The 27,472-nt window shown below is 62.2% G+C and overlaps 7 protein-coding genes across 7 annotated transcripts; 3 read left to right on the top strand and 4 right to left on the bottom strand.

Annotated features, from left to right (window-relative positions):
- Positions 1–1,158: 1,158 nt before the first annotated feature.
- B0T26DRAFT_807794 (uncharacterized protein) lies at positions 1,159–3,264 on the top strand (the record flags this gene model as incomplete). The annotated part of the gene is made up of 4 exons (XM_060447235.1): positions 1,159–1,245; positions 1,356–2,158; positions 2,236–2,725; positions 2,877–3,264. The coding sequence occupies 4 exons, from the start codon at positions 1,159–1,161 to the stop codon at positions 2,901–2,903; spliced, it is 1,407 nt and encodes a 468-aa protein (XP_060289630.1). The 3' UTR covers positions 2,904–3,264.
- Positions 3,265–4,249: 985 nt separating this feature from the next.
- B0T26DRAFT_659628 (uncharacterized protein) lies at positions 4,250–6,404 on the bottom strand (the record flags this gene model as incomplete). Its single annotated transcript, XM_060438966.1, has 6 exons — positions 4,250–4,716; positions 4,816–5,358; positions 5,445–5,870; positions 5,992–6,031; positions 6,093–6,189; positions 6,280–6,404. The coding sequence occupies 6 exons, from the start codon at positions 6,402–6,404 to the stop codon at positions 4,250–4,252; spliced, it is 1,698 nt and encodes a 565-aa protein (XP_060289629.1).
- Positions 6,405–7,092: 688 nt separating this feature from the next.
- B0T26DRAFT_537486 (uncharacterized protein) lies at positions 7,093–8,164 on the bottom strand. The gene has a single exon (XM_060435551.1). The coding sequence runs from the start codon at positions 8,040–8,042 to the stop codon at positions 7,272–7,274; it is 771 nt and encodes a 256-aa protein (XP_060289628.1). The 5' UTR covers positions 8,043–8,164; the 3' UTR covers positions 7,093–7,271.
- A 190-nt stretch (positions 8,165–8,354) lies between these two features.
- B0T26DRAFT_807792 (uncharacterized protein) lies at positions 8,355–10,203 on the top strand (the record flags this gene model as incomplete). Its single annotated transcript, XM_060447234.1, has 3 exons — positions 8,355–9,828; positions 9,911–10,139; positions 10,194–10,203. The coding sequence occupies exons 1-3, from the start codon at positions 8,499–8,501 to the stop codon at positions 10,201–10,203; spliced, it is 1,569 nt and encodes a 522-aa protein (XP_060289627.1). The 5' UTR covers positions 8,355–8,498.
- Positions 10,204–11,243: 1,040 nt separating this feature from the next.
- Positions 11,244–20,775, bottom strand: B0T26DRAFT_865986 (uncharacterized protein; the record flags this gene model as incomplete). The annotated part of the gene is given in 11 exon segments (XM_060447811.1): positions 11,244–11,711; positions 11,837–11,919; positions 11,996–12,364; positions 12,557–12,647; positions 12,900–14,060; positions 14,157–14,924; positions 14,982–16,186; positions 16,204–16,414; positions 16,610–18,188; positions 18,342–20,113; positions 20,209–20,775. 11 exon segments carry the CDS (start codon positions 20,650–20,652, stop codon positions 11,244–11,246), a joined length of 8,151 nt encoding a protein of 2,716 aa, XP_060289626.1. The 5' UTR covers positions 20,653–20,775.
- An 805-nt stretch (positions 20,776–21,580) lies between these two features.
- On the top strand, positions 21,581–23,786 carry B0T26DRAFT_757930 (cytochrome P450 monooxygenase-like protein; the record flags this gene model as incomplete). Its single annotated transcript, XM_060446329.1, has 4 exons — positions 21,581–21,706; positions 21,790–22,941; positions 23,350–23,534; positions 23,618–23,786. The coding sequence occupies 4 exons, from the start codon at positions 21,581–21,583 to the stop codon at positions 23,784–23,786; spliced, it is 1,632 nt and encodes a 543-aa protein (XP_060289625.1).
- Positions 23,787–24,521: 735 nt separating this feature from the next.
- Positions 24,522–26,664, bottom strand: B0T26DRAFT_865985 (uncharacterized protein; the record flags this gene model as incomplete). Its single annotated transcript, XM_060447810.1, has 4 exons — positions 24,522–24,909; positions 25,047–25,812; positions 25,960–26,176; positions 26,401–26,664. The coding sequence occupies 4 exons, from the start codon at positions 26,662–26,664 to the stop codon at positions 24,648–24,650; spliced, it is 1,509 nt and encodes a 502-aa protein (XP_060289624.1). The 3' UTR covers positions 24,522–24,647.
- Positions 26,665–27,472: the final 808 nt, after the last annotated feature.

The following is a 27,472-nucleotide window of genomic DNA, read 5'->3' as shown; positions in this document are numbered from 1 at the left end:
TGATAGATGGGCTAATAAGAACGAAGTAAATGGGTACCTCTGATACATATATTTTGTATTCTGTTAGCTCGGCATCATTGTTAGACGTCGCACGAGATGTTGAACTGCGATATTTTGTATTGACTACCTGACCTTTTTAGCCACCCCATAACATTTTCTGACTAATTCCGTTACCATGACCCCTAAAAGCTGCCATTGGCTAATTTACGCCACTATCTACCTGAATACGAAGGCTCAGGCAAAAGAAAGAGCCACTCTCCACAGTGGCTAGGATTTGAAATCTTACGGTACCAGCTCGTTTGCTAGAAGCCTTCTACACCCTACGTATCCATTCAGGCCCCTTAGACCCCCTATAGTAGCCCCGAAGATAGTTATCTATTTGCACCGTGGAAGATTGGCAGCTAGCGACTTGAATTTAACTCCTTTTAGGACGTGGCGTTCTGGACTTTGCACTGGTGAGGCATGTACTGTGCCGAGATATCTATCCTTACTAATGACAACATCTTCACCAATTATTTCCTCTCTTCCTTCCTTATCTCCTTCATTCCTTCCTTCCTTCCCTTCTTCTAAAATTAGTGGATGGCTACCAATTAGGAGCCTACAACTATCCTTAAGGATTCCGACCTTGCCTTACCGGTCTTGGCGGGCAGATAGGTCAGGCAGGCTAGCGAATCGCCGTACTTTGTGTTGGATTCAGCACTTCAACTTTCTTGATTGATGCATCCTCCTTGTTCTTTTTGGTCCTGCCAGAGGGCCTCTATTATAGTTGTAAATGGTGGCAATGGTGGTGGCAAAAGCAGCCACACCAGCTGAACTGGCCACTTCATTTCAGCTCCCCTGAGCCTCTTTTCACCTCGGATGACCACACCAGAGCTCAGCTGGGATGAGCTCTATTCCACATGCAACCCTTGTCCATCTGACAATAGCCAATCCAACACTTTGTTAGTTCACACTTTGCAGCGGTAGATGCACAGAGAAGGCGTAGCGATTGACTGTACGAAAGCCAGAGCCTGGTCCAGCCATGGACCCCTATTTGCCGGATACTATAATAACCGACTGCTTTGACGACTCAAAGACGGACGATGAACGACAAGATGAACTTGAGCCCCCATCTAAACCAGAACGATTCGGGCTAATTAGAGGCACAAGACACGCACGATGGGCCTCCTGGAAATATCAGTCTCTGGCCGTCTAGTTGTCGGCGAGACCATAGGCTACATGGGCGCCCACGACATACGATACCATGTCTTCTGGCTGGCGGCTATCCTGTGCGGTTATGCAGCAAGTTTTTCGCTCTCTCCTCACTATAAGCAAGCAAAGATCAGGATCTATATCAAATACTGATGGGAAACCAGACGATCAACATCTCCCCACATAGCGCTGTTGAAGGCCAGCTCCACCTCCTCGAGACGACTTCCTGCACCAAGCTTTTCTACACCGCCGAGCGCGTCGAGAAAGTCGGCGTCGTCAGAAGCGCTATTAAGCCCGGCGGCACCTTGAACACGCTTCTTGTGCCGGCCTACGCAGAGTTTCTGTCCTCTCCTCGCGCCGTTACGCCGTTTCCCAGCCCGCCGCCGCCCCTACCCAACAGGCCAGCTCTCATTTTCCACACTTCGGGGAGCACCGGCCACCCCAAGCCCGTCCCGATCACGCACGGCTACCTCGCTGCATTAGATTGTGCCGCGCACCTCCCGGTGCCACCGGGCCGCACGATGGCCTTCTCGGGCTTGCCGGCGGGAACACGCCTGCTTGTCGGCCTCCCGCTCTTCCATCTCGGCGGCGCGGCTTGTTCGCTCTTCTTGGCGCTATTCCACGGGTACGCCTCTGTGCTGCATCCGCCCGCGGCGGCGCCGAACGACGTGCAACCGTTTCTCGACGCGCTGGACTCGAGAGATGCCGACGTCAACGCGGTGATGCTGCCGCCAAGCGCCCTCGAGGGTCTCGTGCGCCGTGGCGCGCTGGCTCGACTGGCCCGGCTGGAGCGCGTGTTGACCGGGAGCGGAACGATGGCGCCGGCGACGGGCGATGCGCTGGTGGCCCGCGGGGTTAAGATGATACATGTGTACGGGAGCACTGAGGCGGGGCTGGTCCCGAGCCTCGTGCACCCGGATCCGCAGCTTTGGCCGTGGTTCGAGTGGAACGAGCGGTACGGTGCGGTGTGAGTTGAGTTCTTTGTTCCACCCACCCTCGCTCAGTCCTCCGTTCCGTCTTTGTCTCATCTGTTTGTAATTACAGGATGGAGCTCGTCGACAACAACGCAGACGGAGTCTACGAGTTGGTCTTCCGCAGCGAACCCCAGCATGTTCCGCACCACCCCGTCTTCCACGCCGTCCCAGCCACTTCGGTCTGGCGCAGCCGTGACCTTTTCGCACGCCACCCGTCTGAACCCAGGCTTTGGCAGTTTATCGGGCGCACCGACGATGTGGTCGTGCTTTCGACAGGCGAGAAGGTCAACCCTGTCGCGATGCAGGACGCCCTCCCGGCGCACCCGTTGCTGAAGGGGGCGCTGGTGGTTGGTCAAGGCCGTTTCCGCGCCGCGCTGCTGGTCGAGACGGACTGGTCCAAGTGGAACGGTACCGCAGATGGGCTCGTCGACGAGATCTGGCCAGCGGTGCAGGCGGCGAACCCAAAGGCCGAGTCCAATGGCCGAGTGGCCAGGGACAAGATCGCCGTTGTGTTACGTGGAAGAGCGTTTAAGCGGGCCGACAAGGGAAGCGTGCAAAGGGTGAGTACGATAAAGGAATTTGGAAGGGAAATCGATGAGATGTATAAGGAGGAGTGTGAAGCAGAGGGATGAATGACGCGTACCCCGAAATGGCGAGGCCGGCCCGGTGCCGGTCGCCGCATCAATACACGTCTCGACACTCTTCAAACAGTTGCTTACTTCTAACAAAGCGCATTAAGAGGAAAATAGGAACCTGCAAGAAATTATTGAAATAGGGTATGGGTATCAGAGTGCTTGACCAGATAGTCATGCAGGGAATTGGGTCAAAGATTCAAGGCTGCCGTTTTCCAACGTCAAGGACGAAACACCCACGATGCTGACAAAAGGGGAAAACAGCCCGGCAATGGCCAGCAGGGTGTTGACAGTGAGCACCTGGATGCCCCAGCTGGTCCATCGTCTTTCGAGTTAAAGATTGAAACGAGATCAAACGTAATTGGAGTCAAAGTAACCTCCAATTGTAAAAAAATTAATTTTTTTTGTATCAGGCGAAAGTAAAGTACTAAATAGGGAATTTCTTGGTCTTTGACAAAACAAAAAACAAAATGACTTGCATGTATTCTTTTGTCAGAGTTCCCTCTCTTAGACTCACATCAGTGCCGAGGATTAGATAAGCGCGACTCAAACTTGTCAAGTATGAAGACATGTTACATTAATAATGAGCTGTTCTAGAAGACTCGGTTTCTGGAACAAGCTTTCCAATGCAAGATATGTGGAATCATGACCCCCACCCTGGCACGAACACGAGAGATAGGCAGAGATAAGGATTGCTGCCGTGGAACATCAACGGTCGGACTCGGAAACCCGGCAACGTTTGGGCGCAACCGTCCTCTCTAACCTAATTCAGGGAGAGATAAAGGACTGCTGCCGTGGAACACCAACGGTTGGACTCGGAAACTCGGCAACCCTTGGGTGCAACCATCCTCTCTAACCTAATTCTAGACAAGACACGCCATTGGACAAAGCTCGCCGTGTCTTTTGCTCTCCCTATTACGTCACGCTGACGGTTGGGTGCGTACCTAAACAATTGCTCGGCTTGCAGCTGGTGTGGTGTATGTACCGCAGGGAGGCTGTTGCTAGAACAAGGTGGTGGCATGCTCGTTTTGGTCAAGAGCGGATAGCCTGTCAATTTCGGGCTCCCCACTGCACTGCAAGTACTATCGCAAAAACTTATGCATGTAAACACGACTCGAGAGGAGTTGAGAGGAGTTTCCAGGGTAATTAGTTTCCCTGTAATCAGTTTCCATGGTAGTCAGTTTCCATGTAATCAGTTTCCATGTAATCAGTTTCCATGTAATCAGTTTCCATGTAATCAGTTTCCATGTAATCAGTTTCCATGTAATCAGTTTCCATGGTAATTGGCTTCCATGGTAATTGGCTTCCATGGGCACGGATGGAACCTATAGTGTTGAATTTGGTTCGACGACAACAACTAGCTGGCACGTTCATAATGGTACAGGTAGTTTACGCAGCAGGTCAAACACCAAGTCTTGATTCTGTAGAACTGCGTCTCGGCCAGTCCCTCAACTAGGCCTCGGCCGGCACCTCGGCCGCCTCCTTTTGCACCTTGTAGTCGTCCTTGTCGCCGGAAACGCTCCACTTGAGGTCGAAGAGGCTCTCCTTGTAGGCGCCGGGGGCGGCGCCGGGGCCGCCGGCCCTCGAGAGCCCGAGGCTGCCGCGCGCCAGGCGGGGCACGAAGCCGTTGATGGCGTCGGCGGAGAAGTTGTCCATGTTCATCGAGTCCTCGGTGCGCAGCATCTGGCGCGCGCGGATGGTGCGCAGGATGCGCAGCTCGTCCTGGTCGAGCTGCTCGAGGTCCTCCTTGGTCTCGGCCTGCCGGTCCGCCGCCCGCACGCGCTCTAGCTTGTCTAGCACCGCCTGCCGCGCCTCGGGCGTGATGTCGTTGTACGCGTTGAGGCAGAAGGCCACCGTGTCCGACACGCGGCCCTGCGTTAGCTTGCCGCCGACGTCGGCGTCGGCCAGGCCTTGGATGACTGGGGATTGGGAGACCCATCTAAGTTAAGACCACATCTTTCGTGTTTTCCTTTTCGCATCGAAAATAAAACGCGCGACAGTAGGGTCTAAAAACTCACCCGGTTGAAAGAACCCAAAGGCCTTGTCGAAGCCGTCCTCGTCGAAATCACTCAGCACGGGCTCGGTGCCCTTGCGGATCTGCCGCAGAGTGGTCATCACCACCAGCAGGAAGCGGGTATACCCCTCGGCAACTTTCTCCGAGTGCCACTTGGCCGCCTCGAACTCGCCGCAGTCGCCCCGGCGGGCAGCCTGGATGGTCATGGCGGCGGACAGCGCGCTGGCCACGGCGAGGTGGACGCCGGAGCTAAAGTACGGGTCGATGAAGCAGCCGGCGTCGCCGACGATGCGGAAGTTGGGCCCGGCGTACGACGAGGCACTGTACGACCAGTCCGAGGCCGCCTTGATGTTGGACACGAGCTCGGCCCCGGCAAGCCGCTCGTGGATCATGGGGCACAGCGTGAGACAGCCGCGGTAGAACTCTTCCATGGACGGCGAGCCCAGGGCCTGCTTGCGCGCCAGAGACAGGTCCTGTCGCATGACGACGCCCACCGACAGCGTGCCGTCGTGCAGCGGGATGGCCCAGCACCAGCCACTCGCGTCTACTCGGGAGCGTCGGCGTTAGTCTCGGGGCGGGCGAGGGGACAGGGTTCGGAAACGGCCCGGGAGATGGATGATATGTGATATTTACCGGTCAGAGCCTCGAAGAACGGCGAGCCCTCCATGTCGGTGCCGGGGGCATATGTCTCGGCGTCCTTCCAGTAGCTCCAATTGGCGACGTTCTTGAGGGCCTGGTTGAATTTGCGGTTCTTGAGGTGCTTGGTGGAAATGATGCCGTTGCGGCCGCTCGCGTCGACGACGTAGTCAAACTTGATGGCGCCCGACGTGCCGTCGCTCTTGCGGGCCCAGGTCGCCGCTACTGGCCTTCCCGGGTTGCCGACCTTGTCGTCCAGGGGAAAGTCGGCGGCGGAGTCGAAGATGATGGAATCGACCTTGACGCCCTGGAACACGCGGGCCCCGCTCTCGCCGGCGTAGTCCAACATGAGCTTGTCAGACTCGGCGCGTATGACATTCCACGAGTAGCCGTTGGGGCCATTGGCGGCGATGAAATTGGTGTCTGCCGAGCCGTGGGCAATCAGTATCGTGTACGCGAATAGGGGTGCACGCGGATAGGGGTGCACGCGGATAGGGGCGTACGCGGATAGGGGCGTACGCGGATAGGGGCTGGATCTGCTTACACGCCTCTCGCTTGTTGTTCAACTTGAACGCAGCGCCGTTCTATTGATTGGCATCAGATTTGAGTCCGCCGTGTTGATAACAGCGATGCCGCCCAGCTCACCTTCCTAGTGAAGCCATATCCGTCGAATTTCTTGTCTAGCTCGACAAACCGCAGAAAATAGCGGACCGAAGCCAAGAGAGACTCGCCAATGTGGTATCTTGCAAGTTTCGGAGCAAAAGAGAGCGGCAGTGTCAGGACCATGTGCTGCAGCACTTGACAGTGACGTGTTTGGCTGATTGATACTGACCTGGGAAAGGTGTCGGCCTCGAGAACCACGACGTCGACGCCTTCACGAGCGAGGGCCGAGGCTGCATACGAGCCACCTGGGCCGCCCCCCACGACAAGAACAGTGCAAGATGCAGGAATCGACATGGTCTCGAGCTGGCAAGTGTGCGTGACGTGACCACTAGTTAGCACACGTGTAGGGTGGTGAAGGCTGGTAATAAATTGACGACGGAGCTGCACCTCTTTCGAGAAAAAGGCCGAGGTTGCTAGCAAACCCTAAGCAGGGGACAACGAGTAGGGGCTCAGGGAGGCAAAGTAAGCAAATGCCAATGCAAGCAAATGCAAACGGAAGCAAATGCAAATAGAAGCAAATGCTAATGGAAGCAATGTGCTACAACCCTCTTCTCTCTCTCTCCCCCCCCTCCGCCTCCCAAGGCACCCGCAGCAAGCAATCGCCGGCGAGTATTCACCGGCCGGGCCGCCTGCATGGCTGAGGCCCGAATAAGCACGAATCAGAGCAACAACCGAGGTGGCCAGATAACTGACACACAGCGTCCGCCACTCGGCGGGGGAGGCGTCGACCGTCCGGGGTCATCTACCGCAAGGATTCCCTAAAACGCGGCGCCATTATTCCCAGGTAAGCCCTTTGGAAAGATGGCGACCTACTTTACTCGCTCCCCCGGTGCGGGGAGCTCAGCCACCCGCGCGTGCTAAGCTTTTTGCCGCCTCACCCGCCTGCAAGGCGTCGGGGTGTCGAAAGAGAAAGGGGGCTGGCGGCACAGGCGAACATAGCTGACAGGTGGGATGGCGACATCGGAATTTTTGTTTGAGGGTGCCGCGCGAGTCTCTTTGCTCGTTTGATCGGGAAAGGGCGAACAAACCGGGGCGTTGGATCGGCCGACCCTCAGCCGATCAAGGCCCCGGCCGATACTACAGCATCTTGATTGATTAATTACCTGCTACTTTTCCCGAGAATGCCCGCGGCTATCCATCTCCGAGCGGGCGAGCAGTAAGTCAGGCAACGAAAGGAAAGAATATTGGACACTTGGGCCGAGAGCAGGCCTCTGGGGGTGTCCGAGTGAGGCAAAACCCACCGGCGTGGCAATAAGAAAACAAGCTCTTTTGCTTACAAAATGGTTGCATGCGGCGGAGCTGCAGCTGTATTGCCAGGGCAGGGTGCGGGGATAAGCCAAGGAATAATGGAAGAAAAAGAAACCGCCCGGTTTGCGCCGCTTGGGGACCACCACCCAGGGTGAGGGACGGGCCGTCAAATCGGAACGGGAGACAGGTGCCAGGCCTGGCACCTCGTCTCTCAGCACTGTCTCGGGCTCCGGACAGATAAAGCAGTAAGCAAGCACTCGATGTGGGTTTCATTGTAAACCAATGCATAATTACTTGGTTCAAAGTGTAGGCGGGGAGCGGGGCTAGGTATTTTTTTCTCCCACCCATGGCCAGGATAGGACACAGTTCGGGAAAGGATTCGCAGTCGCCATCAGCTGCAGCCCGGCGGCGCAGCTGCGTACCGCGTTCAGCAAATACAAGCCCGAGGCGACACCAGCAGCAGAGCAGCACGCCTGCTCGGGCGGGGGCCGGTCTGGCGACAATGACTTGTTGGGGTCCTGTGGGATAAAGTGAATGACAGGATGGGAACGACAGAATGGGGAATGACAGAATGGGGATAAGAGACAGTGATGTAGAAGGGTTCCATCGGGGATGCATTTTATCGGACGTGCGATGAGGCCACTGGGTAGGAAGGCGTCTTGCTGGATGCAGTCTGTCGGACATAGGCTTTCGTATCCACCTCTGCGCCAGGTCGCCGTCGCGTCCGCTGCTGCAGAAGTCTGATAAGGCACTGCTTGCGACCCCATGTTACTGGGCCAGAGTTAGTACTTTATGGTTGCACGGCCTAAGGCATGCAGAGGGGGGGTCCGTGAAAAGGGGGGAGGGGTCCGCGAAAAAGGGGGAGGGGTCCGCGAAAGGGGGGGGTAGGGGGGGTAGGGAGGGGGGCGGATCTGCGTAGTCAAATTAAGTTGGCGACATTATGCAGCATACCTGCCTACCTACTTTATAGATAAGCTAATGAGTCGATAGTCTGGTCGTCGATAGTCTGGTCGTCGATAGTCTGGCCGTCGTCGTGTCCAGCACCCCTTCCGACCGCTGTAACTAGTTAATTGCCCAAGCAGCTGGCGACAAGGCTTCGATGCTCCCCGGCCGTCTGTTCCGTGCATCTATCCCCGAGACATGAGTCTCCATCTCCTCGCGCCGAAACGGGCAGCGTGTGATCGATGCCATCGACTCAAGATGCGCTGCATATCCGAGCCCGGGGGGAGAAACGCGCCGTGTAACCGCTGCCAGGGAGCCGAAGTGCCCTGCAACTACAGTCTTCCGCGGAAGCCCGGACGTCCCCCGACTAAGGCCGTCGGCACGCTCGTGCAGGGAGTGGGCGTCGGCCCCGAAGCAAGGGCGGCCCCGGCCGGGGCCAGTGCTGCGAGCAAGGCCGCCAGCAAGAGCGCCGAAGACGCCTGGGGAGAGGACATGGCCGAGGACGACGATGCTCTGTCGAGGACCGACGCCTTTGCCAATCTGTTGATGACCCAAGACATGCTGTCGTGGCCGCCCGCCGGCTTCCTCGACGGCTTTCTCAACCACATGAAGGCTGGCGGGCAGCCGTTAGACGATGGCAGCGATCCGCACGGCTTCTGGGGCGCTGACCACGCCCGCTTCGATCCTTTCGCGTCGCTCCTCCCGCCGTTGAGTCGCCCCCAGACCCCGGCGACCCCGTCGCAGCTGCTGGCCCTGGGCGGCAGGGTCGTCCCGGGGACGGACGACTCTCACGGCCCTCTGCCGGTGCGGGGCCCAACCCCCATGTCGGCCAGGTCGGGGTCAACAACGCCCACGGCAGGCGGCAAGACGCACCAGTACATGCAGCAACTCTCCGACTTCAACGTGCGTCTCTCCCGGCCCGTGAACCTGGGCTCGGAAATCAGCCCAGCCCAGCTCGAGCAGGTGGCCGCACACGTGCTCGAGAGCTCGGCCATCTTTCTCGGGCTCGTCAACTTCCCGACTAGCGGCGGCCGAGAGACGGAGCCTCCAGGCGGCGGGGGCGGGGACGGGAGCGGGAGCGGGAGCGGGAGCGGGAGCGCGCGCCAGAAGAGGCGGCGGAAATCGAACCAGACCATGGCGTCGACGTACTCCAACGAGGACGAAGACGACGACGGCGGTGGGGGCGGGGGCGGCGTCAGCGGCGGCGGCGGCATCCACGTGCCCGACACGGCCCACGTGCCCGACACGGCCCACGTGCCCGACACGGCGGCCGTGCTCCAGCTCGTCGTCTTCTCAATGCGCCTGACCGAGCTGCACTACGAGCTGTACTCGGCCATCCTCGGCTACCTCCAGCAGACGGACGCGGCGTCACTGCCTGGCGTGTCGCACGCGGACGGCGGCGCCGCGACGCCGCCGCCGTCCCCGCCGCCGCCGCTCTCGCTCTCCATCGCCGGCGTGTCGCTGTTCCCGCACCCGCGGTTCCAGCTGCAGCTTCTCCTCCAGACGGGCGCGCACTATCTTGGCAACAGTAAGTAGACTAGCCGAGGCCGACCAGCTGGCAATACCATATATGGCAACGGCCCATGGAATAATTTTAACAAAGATTGCAGTTCAAGAAGCCATGGCCAAGCTCGAGGCCCTGCGCCCGGACGCGTCGGGGTCGGGGTCGGGGTCGGGGTCGGTGTCGGTGTCGGTGCACCGGCCGTCGGCCCAGGGCTCGGTCAGCATGGCTGTGCTGATGCGCGCCGTCATGATGCAGGACCAGCAGAAGCGCATGGGCGGCATCCGCGAGGTGCTGGCGAAGCTGCGCGACGAGCTGGGCATGGCGGTGCAGCTAGTGTAAGCGCGCGGCGAGAAACTCCCTACATGTAGTGAATGACTCCCTACATGTAGTAAATGGTAATTAATGAAATGTAGGCGTTAAAAGGTAGGCACCTAATGATAAAATTAGATAAATTCAAAGCATTCTAGTTTAGTCCTTGTGTGAACAGCTTTTGTGTGTTGAAACGCGAATGGGGTTATTCTCTCATCGCAAGACGTGAAGTGGGAATGGAAGGACTAGGCCCACAAACAATCTTTTTCCAAAAACAACGTGATTGCCTTGGTGATTTATTCCAAATAGCCCGGGGCCATAATATTGCCTTTCTAGTAGAGCTTCAATGCGGAAAGATCAACACTCCACAGCCCCTGAATTCATCTTGGCGCTACCTGGCTTAGGTGAGTAACAAGAGGCAATGGCCAATGAGTTTTGCTGTGAAGTCGACCAGTGGAACCTTGAGGATACCGCAGTTATAGCACAAATTACTAGTAAGAAATAAGTCAGACTGAAGTCTTACACTAGATACTACCAAGTCTTAGCCGAGAAGACCCAATAGAACAAACTTTAGAGGCTGGGGTGTATAGTACAGACAAGGCACCGTTGTCACCATGTAAGGACTCACAACGGCCCCATGACGTACCTCGAGTTGCCTAACATGTCACGCAGTGAGTGATAGGAAGCGGCGGAGTACGAATTGTGAAAGTAAAAGATCAAGTCTAAGCGTTATAGTGTAGGGACAAGGCCCTGGACGGTTGCACGCAACGAGCGGTTGCACGCAACGAGATGAAAGGAAACAAGCCCCATAAATGAGCCAGTCTTCCAAGCCCAGCCGATCTGCTTACTCGTCCCGATCCTCGTCTGGGTAACTAATCTTGCATTATCTCAGCAAGCCGCATTCAGCGCTTGCAAAGACCACAAAGACCACAAGCCTGGAGAGACACGTACAGCCCTGTTCTTCTCAGAACACCAAGGTGCACAACAGCCACAACAAGGAAGAGGGCTCGAACAATAAGAGTCGTCCAACCTCTTACACTCCAAAAACTGACAGTAAGGCGTCCAACCTCTTAAACTCCAACAACTGACAGTAAGGGAATACCTAGGCATGCATGCAAAACGAACAGCACTCACTCCGTCCCGCGGACAACATCAAACAGGAACCGATAGCCCGGCGCAACCGTGTCGTCCCACTCGCGCGTGCCCGGCCGCAGCTCCACGTCATGGATGTGGCGCACCCCAGGCAGGGGCAAGAAGCCACACCTCACACGGCGCGCGTGTAGCGCGGCAACGAGGCGCTCGGCGCCGGCAAACGGCGCGACCTCGTCGGCGGTGCCGTGGACGGCAAACGTCGGGCACGCGTAGTCGCCGCGCCGGGCGCGCGCCACCGGCGACACGGCCGCCACGCGCTCCGGCGCCGGCGCGCGCGCTAGCCACGCGCTGATGTCGGCCCCCGGAGGCGGCAGCCCGTGCAGGAGCAGCGGCAGCCCGATGCGCTCTTTGAAGAGGGCTAGGACCAGCTCGGACCGCGCGTCGCCGGGCCGCACCCAGCCCAGGTTGGACGTGTCGCCGCGGGCCGAGTTGTCGTAGCTTGTTATCTTTGTTTTTAGTCGGCAGTGTCAGTAACGCAGCCCGTGTTTTTTTTTGTTGGTTGTTTCCTGGGAGGGCCAGCGGCGCGGACGCCGCGGAGTGGAAGTGGCAGGTGAACAACACCAATACGTACAGCTTTGGTGGGCAGCGCGGCCACGATGCGCTCGAGGCTCATTTTCCGGCCGGGGAGCGATGCCAGGCGAGCCGTGTCGAGTTCTGTCGCCGAGATCAGCAGAGTCCCAGTAGCAGAGAGAGAGGGGGGGAGGACACAACGGAAAGGGCATGGATTTACCGCCGGACTCGAAATCGCAGGGCGCGTAGAAAATCAGCACGGCCGCGGGGGGCGGCAGCCCGGCCGCGGGAGCCGTCCAGCCCAGCGAAAGGGCGAGGTGGCCGCCGCTAGACCAGCCAACAACAACGACGCGGGAGCCGTCGACGGCGGCGCCGTGGAGCTGGCGCGCGAGCGGCGGCAGCGCGGCGCGCGCCCACGCGTACGCGTCGCACACGTCGGCCACGGGCCCGTCGGCGAGGCTCACCTCGGGGCACAGGCGGTAGTCGATGCTGACGGGCAGGAAGCCGTGCGCGAGCAGGTGCTGGGTCTGGGCCGGCCGCACCGCGCGCCGCGACAGCGTCATGTGGCCGCCGCCGTGGATCATCAGAGCTAGACGCGGCGGGACGCGGCGTGTGAGGAGCAGATCCAAAAATCGCGCGATAAAAAAAGGGAGGAAAAAAGGGGGGGAGGTGGTTGGCATGACGACGGGGAGAAAAAAAAGGGGGTGGGTTGGCATGACGACGGCGAGAAAAAAAAGGGGGGAAGGGGGGGGAGTTGGATCAGGTCAGTGTGCGGGCGTACCAATGGGCATGGGCGACTGTGGCGGCGTGGCAGGGAAGAAGACGTCGGCGTGGACCTGCACGCCGTCGGCGGCCTCTTTGTAGACCATGGTCTCCGCACGCCAAGCCGCCGAGGACGAGGACGACGAGGTTGATCTCGTGTCGGGAGCAGCACCAGCACTACCAGCACCACCGGCAGCAGCACCGCCAGCAGCAGCAGCACCAGCTCCACCAGCTCCATCAGCACCACCAGCTCCACCAGCACCACCAGCTCCATCAGCACCACCAGCTCCATCAGCACCACCAGCTCCACCAGCACCACCAGTACCACCACCACCACCACCACCACCACCAGCACTAGCGACAGGTGGCGGGACAGGCCAGGCCGTGCCGTTGCAGGCCACGAGCAGCTGCTGGCTCGTCGACTCGCGCGAGGGCCCGCCGGAGCACGCGGCGCTCGCGAAGCCGGCGGCTGCAAAGGTGGCCAGCCACGTCTCGGGCGGCTGGATGGGGTAGGCGGTGCGGTGCTCGGCGAGCCACCAGCCGTCGAGCAAGCCGAAGCAGATGTCGTACCAGTCGACGACGCGCGTGACCTCGGACAGCACGGCGACGCCGCCGCGCCGCAGCGTCGTGCGGATGCGCGCGCACGCGGCGCCGCGATCCGACGTCGCGTGCACGCAGTTGGTGCCGATCACGACGTCGTACTGCCCGCGGAACGCCGCCGGCACGTCCTTCTCCAAGTTGAAGGTGGTGTAGTCGATCCACGCGTGCTGCCTGAGCGCGGCCGCGTTCTTGGCCTTGGACACGAGGCTAGGCGCGATGTCGGTGAAGGTGTAGCGCGCGGCGAGGCCGGCCGCGTCGAGCGCCGCTGCCAAGCGTTTGGTGGTGCCGCCGGTGCCGGCGCCGACCTCGAGGATGCGCACGGGCCGGGAGCGGTCGGCGGCCTTGAGCAGCGTGGTGAGGAAGACGACGAGCTGGTCGGTCAGGGTCGAGATCATGGGCGACCGGCCGTAGTAGTTCTCCATGACCTTCATGGACGCGGCGGTGCCGAACATGAGGGCCACGGCGTCGGCGGTGCCGCGCAGGCACTCGGCCAGCCGCGGGCTCGTGAGCTGCATCAGCGCGGCCTCGTCGCGGTAGGCCGGGCACTGTGTCTCGAAGGCGGCCTGCAGCTGCACGGCGGACCGCCCGTCGATGGCGCCGCCCGCTCGCGTGAAGACGTCGCCGCCGCCGCCGTCGCCGTCTGGTCCGCCGAGCACTGACACGATGCCGTGCGCCTGTAGAATCTGCCACAGCCGCGGCACTAGCTTGTCGTACTTGCTGGTCTGGTGCGGGATCTGCGGCAGCCGGTCCCCGGGCGACGCCCGCCGCAGGTGCACGCCCAGCGCGGCAAAGGCCTCGACGACGTAGGCCACCAGCAGCTGGTTCTGGAGAGGCGCCACGCCGTCCCAGTAGTCGACGAAGCCTTGGCTCTGCGCCGAGACGTCCCAGTGCGCGTCCGACACTCGCAGCGAGTCAAAGGGGTTCTGCGCAATGACGGACTCGTCCTCTCCTAGCCCGGGCGCTGGGCTTGTCAGGGGTCCAGGAGCATTGCCCGGGTCAGTGTTGGTTGCCGTGCCAACACCTCCCGTATTACGAGGCCTCACGGATCCAGGGGCAGATCCAGGGGCAGATCCAGGAACATGTTTAGGAGCAGATCCAGGGGCAGAAATGCCCAGGCACGTCATCAAGTCCTGCACCGTGTTTTCGACGAGAATGTCGTCGAGGCGCGCCGCGAACTTGTCCTCGAGCTCCTGCTTCAAGTCGACGGCCGACAGCGAATCCACTCCCAACTCGCCCAACACGTCTGACGGCTTGATGTCGGCGGGCTTGGCCCCTGAGACCTCGGCGACGGTCTGCAGGAAGCTCTGAAACCGCTCGTCAGGCTCTGGGGTGCTGCTGCTGCCAGACGCCGATTGCGCCGCCGAATTTGCGGGTGGCGCATTCGCAGGCACGGAGGCTGGCGAAGTGTACACAGGCTGTTGCTGTTGCTGTTGCTGTTGTTGCTGCTGCTGCTGCTGCTGCTGCTGCTGCTGCTGCTTCTGCAGGCTGGAGGATGCGCCGAGCTTCTGGTACAAGTCCTGCAGCGTGACTCCGCCGACGTCGTCCGACTCGATCTCGAGGCCAAACTTGGACGACAGCTCCCCGGCCAGCTCCACCGACGCCAGCGAGTCGACGCCGAGGTCGGCCAGCGTCTGGTCCGTGGGCAGCTCGGCCGCGGCGATGCCGCTGTACTCTGCGACCAGCTCGTTCAGCGCCGCCGGGATCAGTGTGCCGTCTGGGCCCGGGATCAGTGTGCCGTCTGGGCCCGAGGACGACGCCGTGACGCTCGACGCCGGCGTGGCCGTGCCCTCAGCCCCCGAGTCGGTGCTCGGGCTCGACGAGGCAACAGACGGGCCGGATGAAACAGACGGGCCGGATGAAGACGCCGGCACAGAGCCCGCAGCCGGCACTGCCTGTGCCTGTGCGGCAGCGGAGGTCTGCAGCGGCGCCGCGCCACTGCGGTTGGCCGCGTCGAGCATCTTCTCCAGGCGCGAGATGGCGAGCTTGGCAAAGCGGCAGCCGGTGAACACGCCGACCAGCTCGCCGCGGGCCGAGCACACAAACACGTCGCCGATGGGCTGCTGATCAGCGCCGTAGCCGAACCGGGCATACACGCGCCACTCACGGGCATCCGCCGCAGCGCCGTCCCCGCTGCTGCTGCAGCCGGGCGCGACGACGCCGCGGTCGAGCCCCGTCATGACCATGACCTGGTCGGCGCCCACGTCGTCGCTGCTGTTCATCAGCAGCCCGACGACCTGGATGTGGGCGTCGAGCGCGACCGTGTCGCACGCGGGCCACGCCGTGCTCTCGTGGCGGCCCGGCTGCGCGCCCGGCAGCCGCACCGTAGCCACGGCCTCGCGGCCGCGCACCGCCAGCGCGCGGATGGCCCGGAAGAAGGGCGCGTAATCGACCACGCGCCCAAACAGCCCGTACGCGCGCTTCTCGAGCAGCAGCTCCACGCCGCCGCCGCCGCCGCCGCCCCCCCGGCCCCCGCCGCCGCTCTCTATCTCCGCCATGGGCCCGGCCACCAGCCGCTGGAAGGCGTCCAGCCCGGGCGCCGCAGCAGCCGCCGCCACGCAGACGAGCCCGCTGCCGTGTGTTAGCTCCTTGGGCCTGTCGGCGCCACTGCCACTGCCACTGCCACTCCCCCTGCCACTGCCGCTGCCACGGACCAAAGTACGAACAACAAACCGCCACGCATCCGGCTTGTTGTTGGGCGCCGGATCGAGCAGCACCGCCGCGTCGCCATCGCCGTCGACACCCAGCGGCGCGTTGATGGCAAAATCCTCAAACACGAGGCTAGCGCCCGCGGGCAGGCCGCCGCCGAGCAGCAGCTGCACCGCCATGACCACGCACTCCATGTACATGGACGCGGGGCACAGCGGGCGCGACCGCACGGCGTGCCCGCGCACCACGGTGCGGAAGCGCTCGCTGGCCCGGTTGATGGCGAACTCGCGCGCGCCCGTCCGCGTCACGAGCCGGGGGGGAGGTGGCGGCGGTGGGGGGGGAGTGTCCCGCGCGGGCCGGGGGTTTGTGCTGCGGCGGCGGCGGCGGCGGCGGCAGCGGCAGTCTTGGCCATGGCCTCACGCATCTCCGTGACGCGGTCTACGTTGGCCAGCCAGTGCCGCGTCGGCTCGAACTGGTACGGCGGGAGCCACACGGGCCTGGCGTGTGGGACCGGCCCGCCGGCCGTCTCGGGGACGAGGCGCCAGTGCGACGCGAAGACGCCCGCGCGCCAGAGGCGAGCCACGACGCCGGCCACGGCGTCGGCGGGTGTGGAGGCGGCGGCGGCAGCGCTCTGTCTTGTTGTTCCTGTTGTTGTTGTTGTTGTTAATGTTGTTGTTGATGTTGTTGTTGCTGTTGTTGTTGCTGCTGTTGTTTCTGTTGCTGTTGTTGTTGCTGCTGTTGTTTCTGTTGCTGTTGTTGTTGCTGCTATTGTTTCTGTTGCTGTTGTTGTTGCTGCTGCTGCTGCTGCTGCTGCTGCTGTCTTGACCGCCAGAAACGTGTGGCCGTCGGGCCGGGTCACGGCCTTGCTGGCCATGGCCACCACGGGGGTGTCGACGCCGGCCTCAAGCCACACGGCGGGGCCGAGCTGGGCCTCGACGCGGCGCACGGCGTCGGCGAAGTACACAGGCTCGCGCGCGTGGCGGGCCACGTCGTACTCGGCGAACGACGCCAGCGGCTGCGCGGTGCACGCGTGCAGCGGGATCGCCGGCTCGCGCCACTGCAGCGTGCGCGCGACGGCGGCCAGGTCCGCCAGCACGGGCTCCATCAGCGCCGAGTGGAAGCCGTGACTGGTGGCGAGGCGGCGCGCGCGCAGCCGCTTCTGGGGACCCGAGAGGCTCGCGTCCGTGCCGACGAGCTGCTCGGCGGCGTCGACGGCCGCCGCCGTGCCCGCCACCACCAGCGCCGCCGGCGCGTTGTAGCACGCGACCTCGAGGCGGTGGCCGCCCTCGGCCCGCAGCCGCGCCGCGATGGCGTCCTCGAACTCGCGCGCGCCGTACCCGCTGAGCGCCAGCATGGCCCCCTTTTCCTCGCCCCACTCGGCGTCGATCAGGCGCGCGCGCGCCGCCACTAGCTTGACGGCGTCCGCGAGCCCTAGCACGCCCGCCACGGCCAGCGCCGTCAGCTCGCCCAGGCTGTGGCCGACCAGCGCGCGCGGCGCCGCGCCGCCGTCGATCCAGCACCGCGCCGCCGCGTACTGCATGGCGAAGATGCCGCACTGCAGCGTGGCCACGTCGGCGACCGGCCGCGTGCCGTCGAACAGCGCCGGCAGGATGGACGCGTAGCCCATGTCGCGCAGCAGCCCGTCGACGGCGTCGACGTGTGCGCGGAACGCCGGCATGCTGTCGTAGAAGGACCGGTCCAGCCCCACCTTGTTGTCGTACTGCCCGCTGAAGACGAGCACCACGGGCCGCGCCCCTGTCTGCGGCGCCTGGAACAAGGCCGCCGCCGCCGCCGCCGCTCCCGCTCCTGCCGCCCCCGCCGCGCCGAGCAGCCGCGCCGCCGCGTCGCGCGTGTTGGCCGCCTCAATGCTGGCGAGGAACTTGGGCTGCCGCCTGCGCCGCGTGTTCAGGGTCAGCGCGACGTCGGCCAGGCTGAGCTCGTCCTGGTGCTGGCGCAGGTACGCGCCCAACGCGGCGGCGTTTTGTAGCAGGCTCTTCTCCGACGCCGCGCTGAGCAGCAGCGGCATCACGACGTTGCCCAGCCGCCGAGAGTGAGACGGGCTTAGGCGGCGGCTGCCGTCCTCCTCCCCCTGAGATGGCATCTCGCAGCAGAGAAGCGCGCCGTTGGACCCGGCCGCGCCGTAGCTGTTGACCAGCGCGGCCCGCAGCGGCGCCGTCCACGGCCGCAGGCTGCGCGCAATGGCCAACCCGTCCACCTCTAGCGGCGCGATCTTGGGGTTGAGCCGCGTGTGGCTGGCCTGCGGCGGCAGCTGCCCGTGCTTGATCATGGCCAGCACCTTGAGCAAGCCCGCCACGCCCGCGGCCGTCTCGCAGTGGCCGGTGTTGCCCTTGATGGACCCGACGTAGAGGGTGCTGCTGTTGCTGTTGCTGTTGCTGTTGCTGTTGCTGTTGCTGTTGCTGTTGCTGTTGCTGTTGCTGTTGCTGTGGCTGTTGCTGCTGCTGTTGCTGCTGCCGTCCTTCAGGGCCTGGGGCTCGAGCTGGGGCTCGGGCTGGGGCTCGGGCTGGGGCTCGGCGCGGCGCTCCCTCTTGAAGACGGACCGGATGCTTTCAATCTCCAGCGGGTCGCCGGCTTGCGTCCCCGTCCCGTGCGTCTCGACGTAGGTGACGCTCTCGGCCGGGATGCCCGACTGCGCGAGCACGTTCCGGTACAGCGCCTGCTGGGCCGCCGACTCGGGCACCGTGATCGACGACGACAGCCCGCCCTGGTTGGTGGCGATGCCGGCGATGACGCCCAGGACGGCATCCCCGTCGGCGACGGCGTCTCGCAGCCTCTTGATGACGACCAGGCCGGCCCCGTCGGAGCGGCAGTAGCCGTCGGCCGCGGCGTCGAACGGCTTGCACTGGCCCGTCGGGCTCAGGAACCCGGCCCTGGCCAGGTCGAGGAAGTTGTTCACGCCCGCGATGAGGTTGATGCCGCCGGCGAGCGCCATGCGGCACTCGCCGTTCTGCACGGCCTTGCACGCCCGGTTGATGGCCACCAGCGACGACGAGCACGCCGTGTCGATGACCTCGGCCGGCCCAGACCACCCGTAGTAGTAGCTGACGCGGCCGCAGAGGAACGCCCGGATCGTGCCCGTCGACGTGTAGGCCGTCGGCGCGTGCGCGTTGGTGTTGTCGAGGTACTCCACAAAGCTCGCGCCGACGAAGCAGCCCACGTTGTCGCCGGCGTCGCGCCGGTGCGTCGCCAGGTAGCCGGCGTCGTCGAGCGCCTCGTATGACAGCTCGAGCAGCATGCGCTGCTGGGGGTCCATGTTGGCCGCCTCGCGCGCGTTGACACCAAAGAAGGCGTTGTCGAAGCGCTGCACGTCGCCGATCAGGTTTCCGTAGAAGGTGCGCTCCTTGGCAAAGTTGCCGCTCTGCCCGGCTCGGAAGCTGCCCGCCAGGTCGAACCTGTCGGCGGGCAGCTTCTGGTGGCGGTCGGACCCCGCCGCGAGCATGGTCCACAGCTCTTCGAGGCTGCTCGCGCCCGGCAGCCGGCACGACGCTCCGACCACGGCCAGCGCGTCTTCCGGGAAGCCGGGCGCCCTGCTGTCCAGGCCGGGCGCCTTGCTGTCCAGGCCGGGCGCCTTGCTGTCCAGGCCGGGCGCCCTGCTGTCCAGGCCGGGCCCCTTGCTGTCCAGGCGCTGCCGCTGCCGCTGGATCAGGCTGTGCGCCGCCGTCTTGGTCGGGCGCAGGCCGGCTTTGTGGAACGGCGTCAGGGGCACGCAGTCGGTGAGGCCAAAGTAAACAAAGCCCGGCGTGCTGACCCGCGCCTTCTCCAGGTCGCCGGCAACCTCGCCGAGCAGGCTGTACCACTCACAGCGAGATGCTAGGATGGTGGTGACGAGCTCGTCCGTGAGCGGCCCCTGGACAAGGCGCCGAGCAGACCTGTTCGACCGGACCGACACCTGCAGCTCCTCCGCGTCGGGGAGCTGGAGCGACGGGCGCGTGCTGCAGAGGCGGCACAGTTCGGCAGCTAGCTGCTCGTTGTCCGGGTTGTGGACCTTGCCGCGCACCTCCATCTTCTGCACCTGCAGGCCCTCTTGCTCCTTGGCGACGCAGTAGAGGTCGTGCAGCTTGGCTGCAGGCCCGACGATGCTGACCGACCGTGGCTCTGTGACTGCCGAGACGTGTGTACCGGGGAACCGGCGGGTCAGGTCGCCGCCCTGGCCCTCGTACTTGAGGCGGAGAGCGAGCGTGGTGGACCCGCTGCCTCCGGAGTCGTCGGCAGCCTCGCCGTACGCGCCGATGCCCAGCAGAATGCGCATCGCCGTGGCTGCGTGCTGGACGACCTCGGGCTCGTCTTGGGCACACGCAATGGCCATGGCGCTCTGCTGCAGGTTAGCTTGGCACACATTGCATATTGCGTATCGGGTAGGTCTAGACTAGTCCCTGGTACGGGTGGGACTACGGGCCGAGAGCGTACCGGAAGTCCACCACAGTAGCCCTGCAGACCACCTGCACCCCCGATGGCGGCCAGGAAGCCGCGGTGGGAGATGCCGTTGAACTCGAGGTACCGCAGATACTGCGTCGTCTGGAGGATCAGAAGCAGAGGGAGGGCAACGATGCCCGACCTGGCCGCTGCTAATGGGCCGCCGACGCCGTTGACGGCCCAGTCGAAGAGCATGTCGACATACTTGGGGCCCTGGCTTAGCGCCGCAACGTCGTCTCGCGAGTTGGCGAATACGTCCCATACCCGGTCTGTCTTGAGCGCCGCAATCTCCTTTAGGAGAGCTTGTCCGTGTGCATTCTGGCTGAGAAAGGAGTGCAGCCCTGCGAGATACTCTTCGTCTGGGGCCCTGGCTTGAGGGCAGAAGAAGGCAGCCGACACCGAGGCGGATTCGGGTTTGTTTTCCTGCGGAAGCAGCATGGTGGCGTTGATTCCACAGTCGTGACTGACAGGCCAACTCTCTGCTTCTCGAACGATTGGTGCTTGAAAAAGTCTAGTGTTGAAACTATGCGACGAAAGCAAGTGCCACCGCTAAAGTAGTACAGACACAGCAAAGATTTGGTATGGCTGGCAGATATAAATTATAACTAGTAGAGTTATACGTTTTCTCTTGACGCTTTGGCCTGTACGCCATGTCATGACAACTGATAACGCCCCATTCCCATCAAGCCATCAACAACGCGCCATGCCTATCAGCAATGCATCATGCCCGTCAGAGACGCATTGCGCCTATCAGAAACGCGGACACGTCACGCCGGCCATCCTCTGGCCCTGCCCTGAGGCTTCACAATGAGTGCTGATCACAGAACGGGAAGAAACAAATGCCAGCCGAGATTCCTTGGCGGTTTAGTCTTGCTGTCTTGACGCTCTGTTCCGTGCCGGGGTGAAATCTCGGCCCGCGGAGCTTGGTAAACCGTAAACTAAACCCACCGGCCGGGTTCCCGTCGGGACCTGCGTAAAGTGCCACAACCTCGGCGCAACCGAGCGGGCCATCAAGACCTAGGGTACGCAGGCCATCTAGACCCAGGGTACTAGGCCGAGGGAGACGCCGAGGGAGACGCCGAGGGAGACGCCGATCTTGCCCCGCCGAGAGCGCGATAATCCCGGCCGCCAACAGCAAACACGCCGGTGGCCAAAAATTCGCCCGGAAGCCGACGGGATGAACACTCGGCTCACGGCCCCCCGTTCATGTCAATGTCTCTGGAACCAGCATAGAGTCTTCAATCCCGCCAAAACCTGTCTGGTCTTTGAAGACTCATTCAGCCATCGCGACGAGCAGCTCTACACTCACTGAAGTGGTTTGAACAGCTCACTGGCGCCAATTGGAGCTTAAAATCCCTGACACAAGATGGATGGCATCAAGCTCGCTGCGGCTGAAGTAGTTGTTTCGGCAAATGAAACCGCTACGCCCTTTCCGCATGCCCTGCCGGGGCACAAGCAGCTGATGGGGATTTTCGCGGGGGCGTACGTTGTTGTAAGCGTTCTTTGCCGGGGCTAATCCGGACTCCTGACTCCTGGAGAGTGCATTTCACTGACTTTAGTTTCCACCTCTCACAGTACTGCATCATCTCGGCAGTCTATCTCGTCTTCTTCCACCCGCTGTCCAAATTCCCGGGCCCCAAGCTGTGGGCCGTCTCACGCATCCCCTGGGCATACTACGTCATCAGGGGGGACTTGTGGGCGGTCCTGGACGAGCTGCACCACAATTACGGCGGGTCGGTGCGGATCGCGCCTGACGAGGTGACGACCATCAAGCCCGGCGCGTGGAAGGACATCTACGTGGCCAAGCCCGTGCTGGCCAAGGACCCGTACAGCCTCACGCCGCCGCTCAACGGCGCGCACTCGCTCTTCACGGCCGAGGGCGACACGCACCGGCGGCTGCGCGGCGCGCTGGTCAACGGGTTCGCCGACAAGGCGCTGCGCGACCAGGCGCCTATCGTCGAGGGCTACGCCGACCAGCTCATCGCGCGGCTGCGGCGCGAGGCGGCCAAGAGCAAGACGGCCGGCGGCGGCGGCGGCGGCGGCCACGGCCAGGTCATCGACATCCAGCGCATCTTCGGCTACGCCACCTTTGACACGGTCACGGACCTCAGCTTCGGCGAGTCGCTGCTCAACACGCTGGAGCGCGACACGGACAACGACGAGATCCGGGCCTTCTTCCTGCACGCCAAGTTCAGCACCATCCGCAACTGCCTCAGCCGCTTCTCGCCGCTCGACGTGCTGCTGGGCCTGTTCCTGCTAGGCGCCACGCGGGCCACGCGCGAGCGCAACTGGCGCCTGACCACGGCCAAGATCGAGCGGCGCCTGGCCCGCGGCGACCTGACGGGCGTGCGGTCCGACCTGTTGACGCCGCTGGTCGGCAAGCTCGACGACGGCGCCGCGCTCAAGGGCACCATCAGCCGGAAGGAGCTGACCACCAACCAGCTGGCCTTTGTCATCGCCGACTGCCAGCTCACCACGGTCGCCCTGGCCACGGCCACCTACCTGCTGCTGCGCGACCCGCCCAAGTGGCGCCTGCTGGCCGACGAGGTCCGCGCCCGCTTCGAGCGCGACGACCAGATCACGGTGCAAGCCACCACCCAGACCCTGCCCTACCTCGAGGCCGTCATCAACGAGACCATGCGCTTCCGCCACCCGACGCCCATCAGCCTGCCGCGCTGCATTCCGCCGGGTGGCCGGACGGTTGATGGGCAGCACATTCCCGGCAATGTGAGTTTGCGTCTTTTTTTGTTTTTTTTCCCTTTTTTTCCCCCTTTCCCCCCCTTTTTTTCTCCTTTTTTTTTCTTTTCCCCCCCCCTTTTTTCCCTTGTTTTTTCCTTGTATTTTCCCTGTTTTTTTTTCTTTTTTTTCTCCTTTCCCCCCCCTTTTCTCCTTTTTTTTCCTTCTTTTTTTCCCTTCCCCCCTTTTTTTCCTATTTTTTCCCTTTCCCCTCCTTTTTTTTTTCCTTTTTTCCAACTTTCCCCCCCCTTTTTTTTTCCTTCCCCCCCCTTTTTTTCCTTCCCCCCCCTTTTTTTTCCTTTCCCCCCCTTTTTTTTCCCTTTTTTTTTTTTCCTTTTTTCCTTTTTCCTTCTTCCTTTTTTTGTACAAAAACACCAACACTTACAAACCTCGCACCAGACCATCATCGGCATCAACCTGCAGAACATCCAGACGACGCCGACGCTGTGGGCCGACCCGCACGAGTTCCACCCCGAGCGCTTCCTGCCGGCGTCGGACCCGCGGTACAGCCGCCGCTTCGACGGCGACGTCAAGGAGGCTTTCATGCCCTTTTCCGCGGGGCCGCGCAACTGCCTGGGGTCAAAGTACGACGACGCCAGTCCCACCCACCCACCTGGTTTACCGCACCTTGTGGAGAGACTTTGGTTGCTGACAAGTTTCCGCCTAGAGTCTACCTGGCGCAGGCCCGCATGTTCCTCGCCAAGGTCGTCTGGAACTTCGACCTGGCCATGCGCGACCCGCAGCGCGACTGGCTGGACCAGAAGGCGTATCTGGTCTTTGAGCCCAAGCCGCTGTTTGTGGAGCTGAGCGAGCCAGAGCGGGAGATGCGTGTCTAGTTTCTATCCGGTGCTGCATTCTCGGCTGGAGAATGGGACTGGACATTGGGTGTCTGTCGGGCTGGGTTCTTTGGAGCTGGCCTGGCGGGCGGTGCGAGGCAAGGAGCAAGGGGTATGGGGCAATCAATGTACCTGGTAGTCAACGGCCGGCGGGTTTCTAGCCGGTGAATTCGCTAGTTACTACTTCTAGTGGAAGGTTTCGATCTGAAAGCCATCTGACAGCATTCCAGTGCATTTATATTAACCTGAACGCAGCCACCGAAGCCACCGAAGCAAGTTGCGAGCGTAGGTGGCGGAGTGAGGCTTCGCCGGAATGGTTCTTGACTAAACGAGGTAGTCCAGGGACTTGCTAGTCCAAAATGTCAGGATGAGGATGTAGATGAAGCTTTAAGCTTCGCTTCAGAATAAGTACTATTAGGTGGAGTTGGGAGCCCCTAAAATCCAACACCTTGGAGTAAAATGGCACAGTCGTTACAAGGACCACTTTGGGAGATAACGACTTTCGAACGACTTTCGAGCGCAGCGAGCAGCCCGCCGCAGGCGCCCCCGGAGGGCCGCCGGAGGCAAAAAAGGGAAGAAAAAGGGCCGTTGAGCTAACCCCTTCCTGGCTGGCCAGGCAGCGTATTTTTCAAGCTGTGATGACTGAGGTATATGACTGCTATGAAACGGATCTCCGTTTTCTCCTGTGACACCAAAACACACACACTGTGTTCAACTAGTTCTAGCCTACAGCCGAACAGTATTCTAGCCTACAGCCAAACAGTATTCTAGCCTACAGCCAAACAGTATTCTAGCCTACAGCCGGACAGTGTTCTAGCCTGCAGCCGAACAGCGACAAAACAGTAAAAGCACACCAACCCATCAATGGCCGTACCGGCCCCTCTGGACCGGGTTGTAGTACGAAAACAGGTTCTTGGGGTCGTACACGGCCTTGAGCGCATTCAGCCGCGGCAGCTTGGCCGCCGAGTACCACGCCGCAGGGCCCTCGTCGCCGTGGCCAAAGTGCACGTAGACCTCGAGGTCGGTCCTGCCGCTGCCCGGGCGCATCAGGCTGCGCACGTTCTTGCCGAACTTGTCGAGCGCCGGGATCTGCGAGGCGTTGAAGCCGAAGCCGTCGTATTGGCTAGAGCGAGTAGTAGGTACATAGCCCTGTCAGTAATCTCGGCGCGCGAGGGCACGGTGCAGCTGATCAAGAGAGGGACACGGTGCGAGAGGGACACGTGCAACTAATCAATGGCTGCAGGAGCGGACTCGACTCACAAAAACACGGCAACGTCGCGGTAGGGGAACGCCGACGACTCGACCGGGAACAGCTGGAACCCGTAGGTCGAGAACTGGGCCCAGGCCAGCGTGGCCGTCTGCAGGTCGGGGCGGCCCGTCATGGTGGCGTTCATGTAGTTGAACAGGCTGATCAGGCTCGGCGGGTCGATGGCGTACAGGTTGACCGAGTAGGGCACGAAGCTGATGCCGCGGATGGTGCCGACGCTCTCGGCGCTGTACAGGGCCACGCTGGAAATGCTGTCGTACCTTGCCGCGTGGATCTCAACGTTGAGCGGGCCGAGGTCGAGGAAGGGCTGGATGAGGCGCAGGCCCTCGGCCTGCGGGCCGACGTAGTAGAAGGAGCACCAGGCCACCATGCCGCCGCTCGACGCGTTCCACCGCAGCGAGAAGTCGAGCGTCAGCTCCTTGGGCTGGCGGCCCACGAACCGGCTGGCCAGCTCCCACACGGACCCGTTCAGGGGCCCGGGGAACTGCGTGTTGACCACCATGACGTCGCCGTTGTTGGTCAGCGGGTACACGCGGTACGTCAGCCGCGTGGCCACGCCGTAGTTGAACCCGGCGCCCTTGACGCCGTAGAACAGGTCCGCGTGCCGCGTCGCCGACACGTTGAGGATGTCGCCCGTCCCCGTCACGAACTCGGCTGACAGCAGCGAGTCGGACGCCGCCCCGTGGATGCCGCCGTAGGGGCCCACGCCGCCGCCCATGGTCAGCCCCGTGAGGCCTACGGTTGCACACTGGCCCACGGCTAAGAGATGGCATATGACGATTAGCAGCTAATAATCAGGGACCTTGCACTGTTAGTGCGCTTGCACTGTTAGTGCGCTTGCACTGTTAGTGCGCTTGCACTGTTGCAGTGCGCTCGCTTGTTCCGCGGATTCCGTGGAGAACCTACGGAGTTCCCGCCCGGCAGCCAGCAGCGCAGCAGTGACATTGCCGATCTGCACCGCTCCGCCCACCGTCAGGGTGTTGGCCGCGGGGTCAATGTCAATGCTATGAAAGTTGCTCATGTCGAGCTCGATGCCCGATTCCAGCCGGCCCAGCGAAAACGTGTAGCCGTGGCCGCCGCCCGTGGCGAGGAACGGCACATTCTTGCTGGCCGAGTAGCGGACCTAATCAGTTGAATCAGGGGCACGTCAGCAACCAACACATCATGGATCAGCGCTACGAAGTTCCCTCCCGCCCGGCAGCCAGCGGCGCTCGAACGCAGCGGGTGGCGTGGCGTCAACCTGGCCGCGGCGGACGGGTGGTAAACCAGAGAGGCGGTGGACGGGTGGTGACGGGTGGTGGACCAGAGAGGCGGCGGACGGGTGGACCAGAGAGACAGCAAGCTTACAACGGCCTGCACGTCTGAGACAGCGACAGGCTTGACGCCGACCACGTAGGCCGGCGGGGTGGCAATGGCAAAGCGCTGGGTAAAGTCGCGCGCATATCCAGGGTCGGACGTGAGGACGATCTCGGACCCGGGCGACAGCCTGGCTTGCAGGTCGCGGACTATCTGCTGGGGGGTCGGCGAGGACGACGCCCACGCCAGGCCGCGCAGCGCGTGCAGGTGCAGGTGCACGAGGCCCGCGAGAAGGATGGGCTTGAGGGCGACCATGGTCGACTTGGTTGGCTACTAACTAAGCACCAGGTAAGGGGGAGGACGAGACTGCAGATCGGCACCCCGAGCCTGGAGCAGAAGGCAGCGAGAGACATGTATTTGTGTAGCCCACTTCCTCTGCCTTATAAGTGTTTTTGTTCCTTCCTTCCCCTGGCTGACACTCCGGTCGGGGTAGTCTAACATGTTGCCTGTGCAAACATGTTTCCTGTGCATAATGTTGCCTGTGCATGTTGCCTGTGCATTGTGGCTTTGGCGCCTGTCCTGCTAGCTCGACAGACACTTCCATGCTCGACCACCCATCCACAGGCCAATTGTCCCGCTGCCAACAGCTCGCAGTTCACTGACTTCCCCGTGCGCACTGCGTAAGAAAGGCGCAGTGCATCGGGGGTAAGACTGCCCGCCGCCGTTCGTGTGCGTGCGCCTATGGGCGGCCCGTGGCGTGGCACGAGTTGGCGGTGTGAACAGTCAAGACAGGTGTGAAACCGACGGGCGTGGCAGGGCGCCACCGACATCATAACCGCCTGTTGCTCTGTTGGTCAAATGTCAGTCGTGGCCGGCTGCTCCCTCTGACGGTTCCCCGACGGCTGCAGCCGGGAGATAAGTATCATGCATGGGAGCCCTATTCCCAAAGAGACGAAACCCGCCGGTAGTCCCGCCGGTAGTCCCGCCGGTAGTCCCGCTAGTAGTATGTGCTGCAGCGGTGTGACCTTGTCAGCCCCCTCCCCCACCCCCGCCCCCCAAGGCCGCAATTACGGCCTCGGACCTCAACCCCTCGGACCTCGACCAGCCGAGAACGAGCCTTGCC

Source organism: Lasiosphaeria miniovina (genome assembly GCF_030549165.1).
Source record: "Lasiosphaeria miniovina strain SMH2392-1A chromosome Unknown B0T26scaffold_9, whole genome shotgun sequence".
NCBI lineage: Eukaryota > Fungi > Ascomycota > Sordariomycetes > Sordariales > Lasiosphaeriaceae > Lasiosphaeria > Lasiosphaeria miniovina.
This window is presented reverse-complemented; position numbering and strand designations above follow the sequence as displayed.

What these genes read in the sequence shown, in the direction of transcription:
- B0T26DRAFT_537486 (XM_060435551.1), bottom strand. Translation starts at nt 8,042, where the DNA reads ATGTCCGACAGACTGCATCCAGCAAGACGCCTTCCTACCCAGTGGCCT.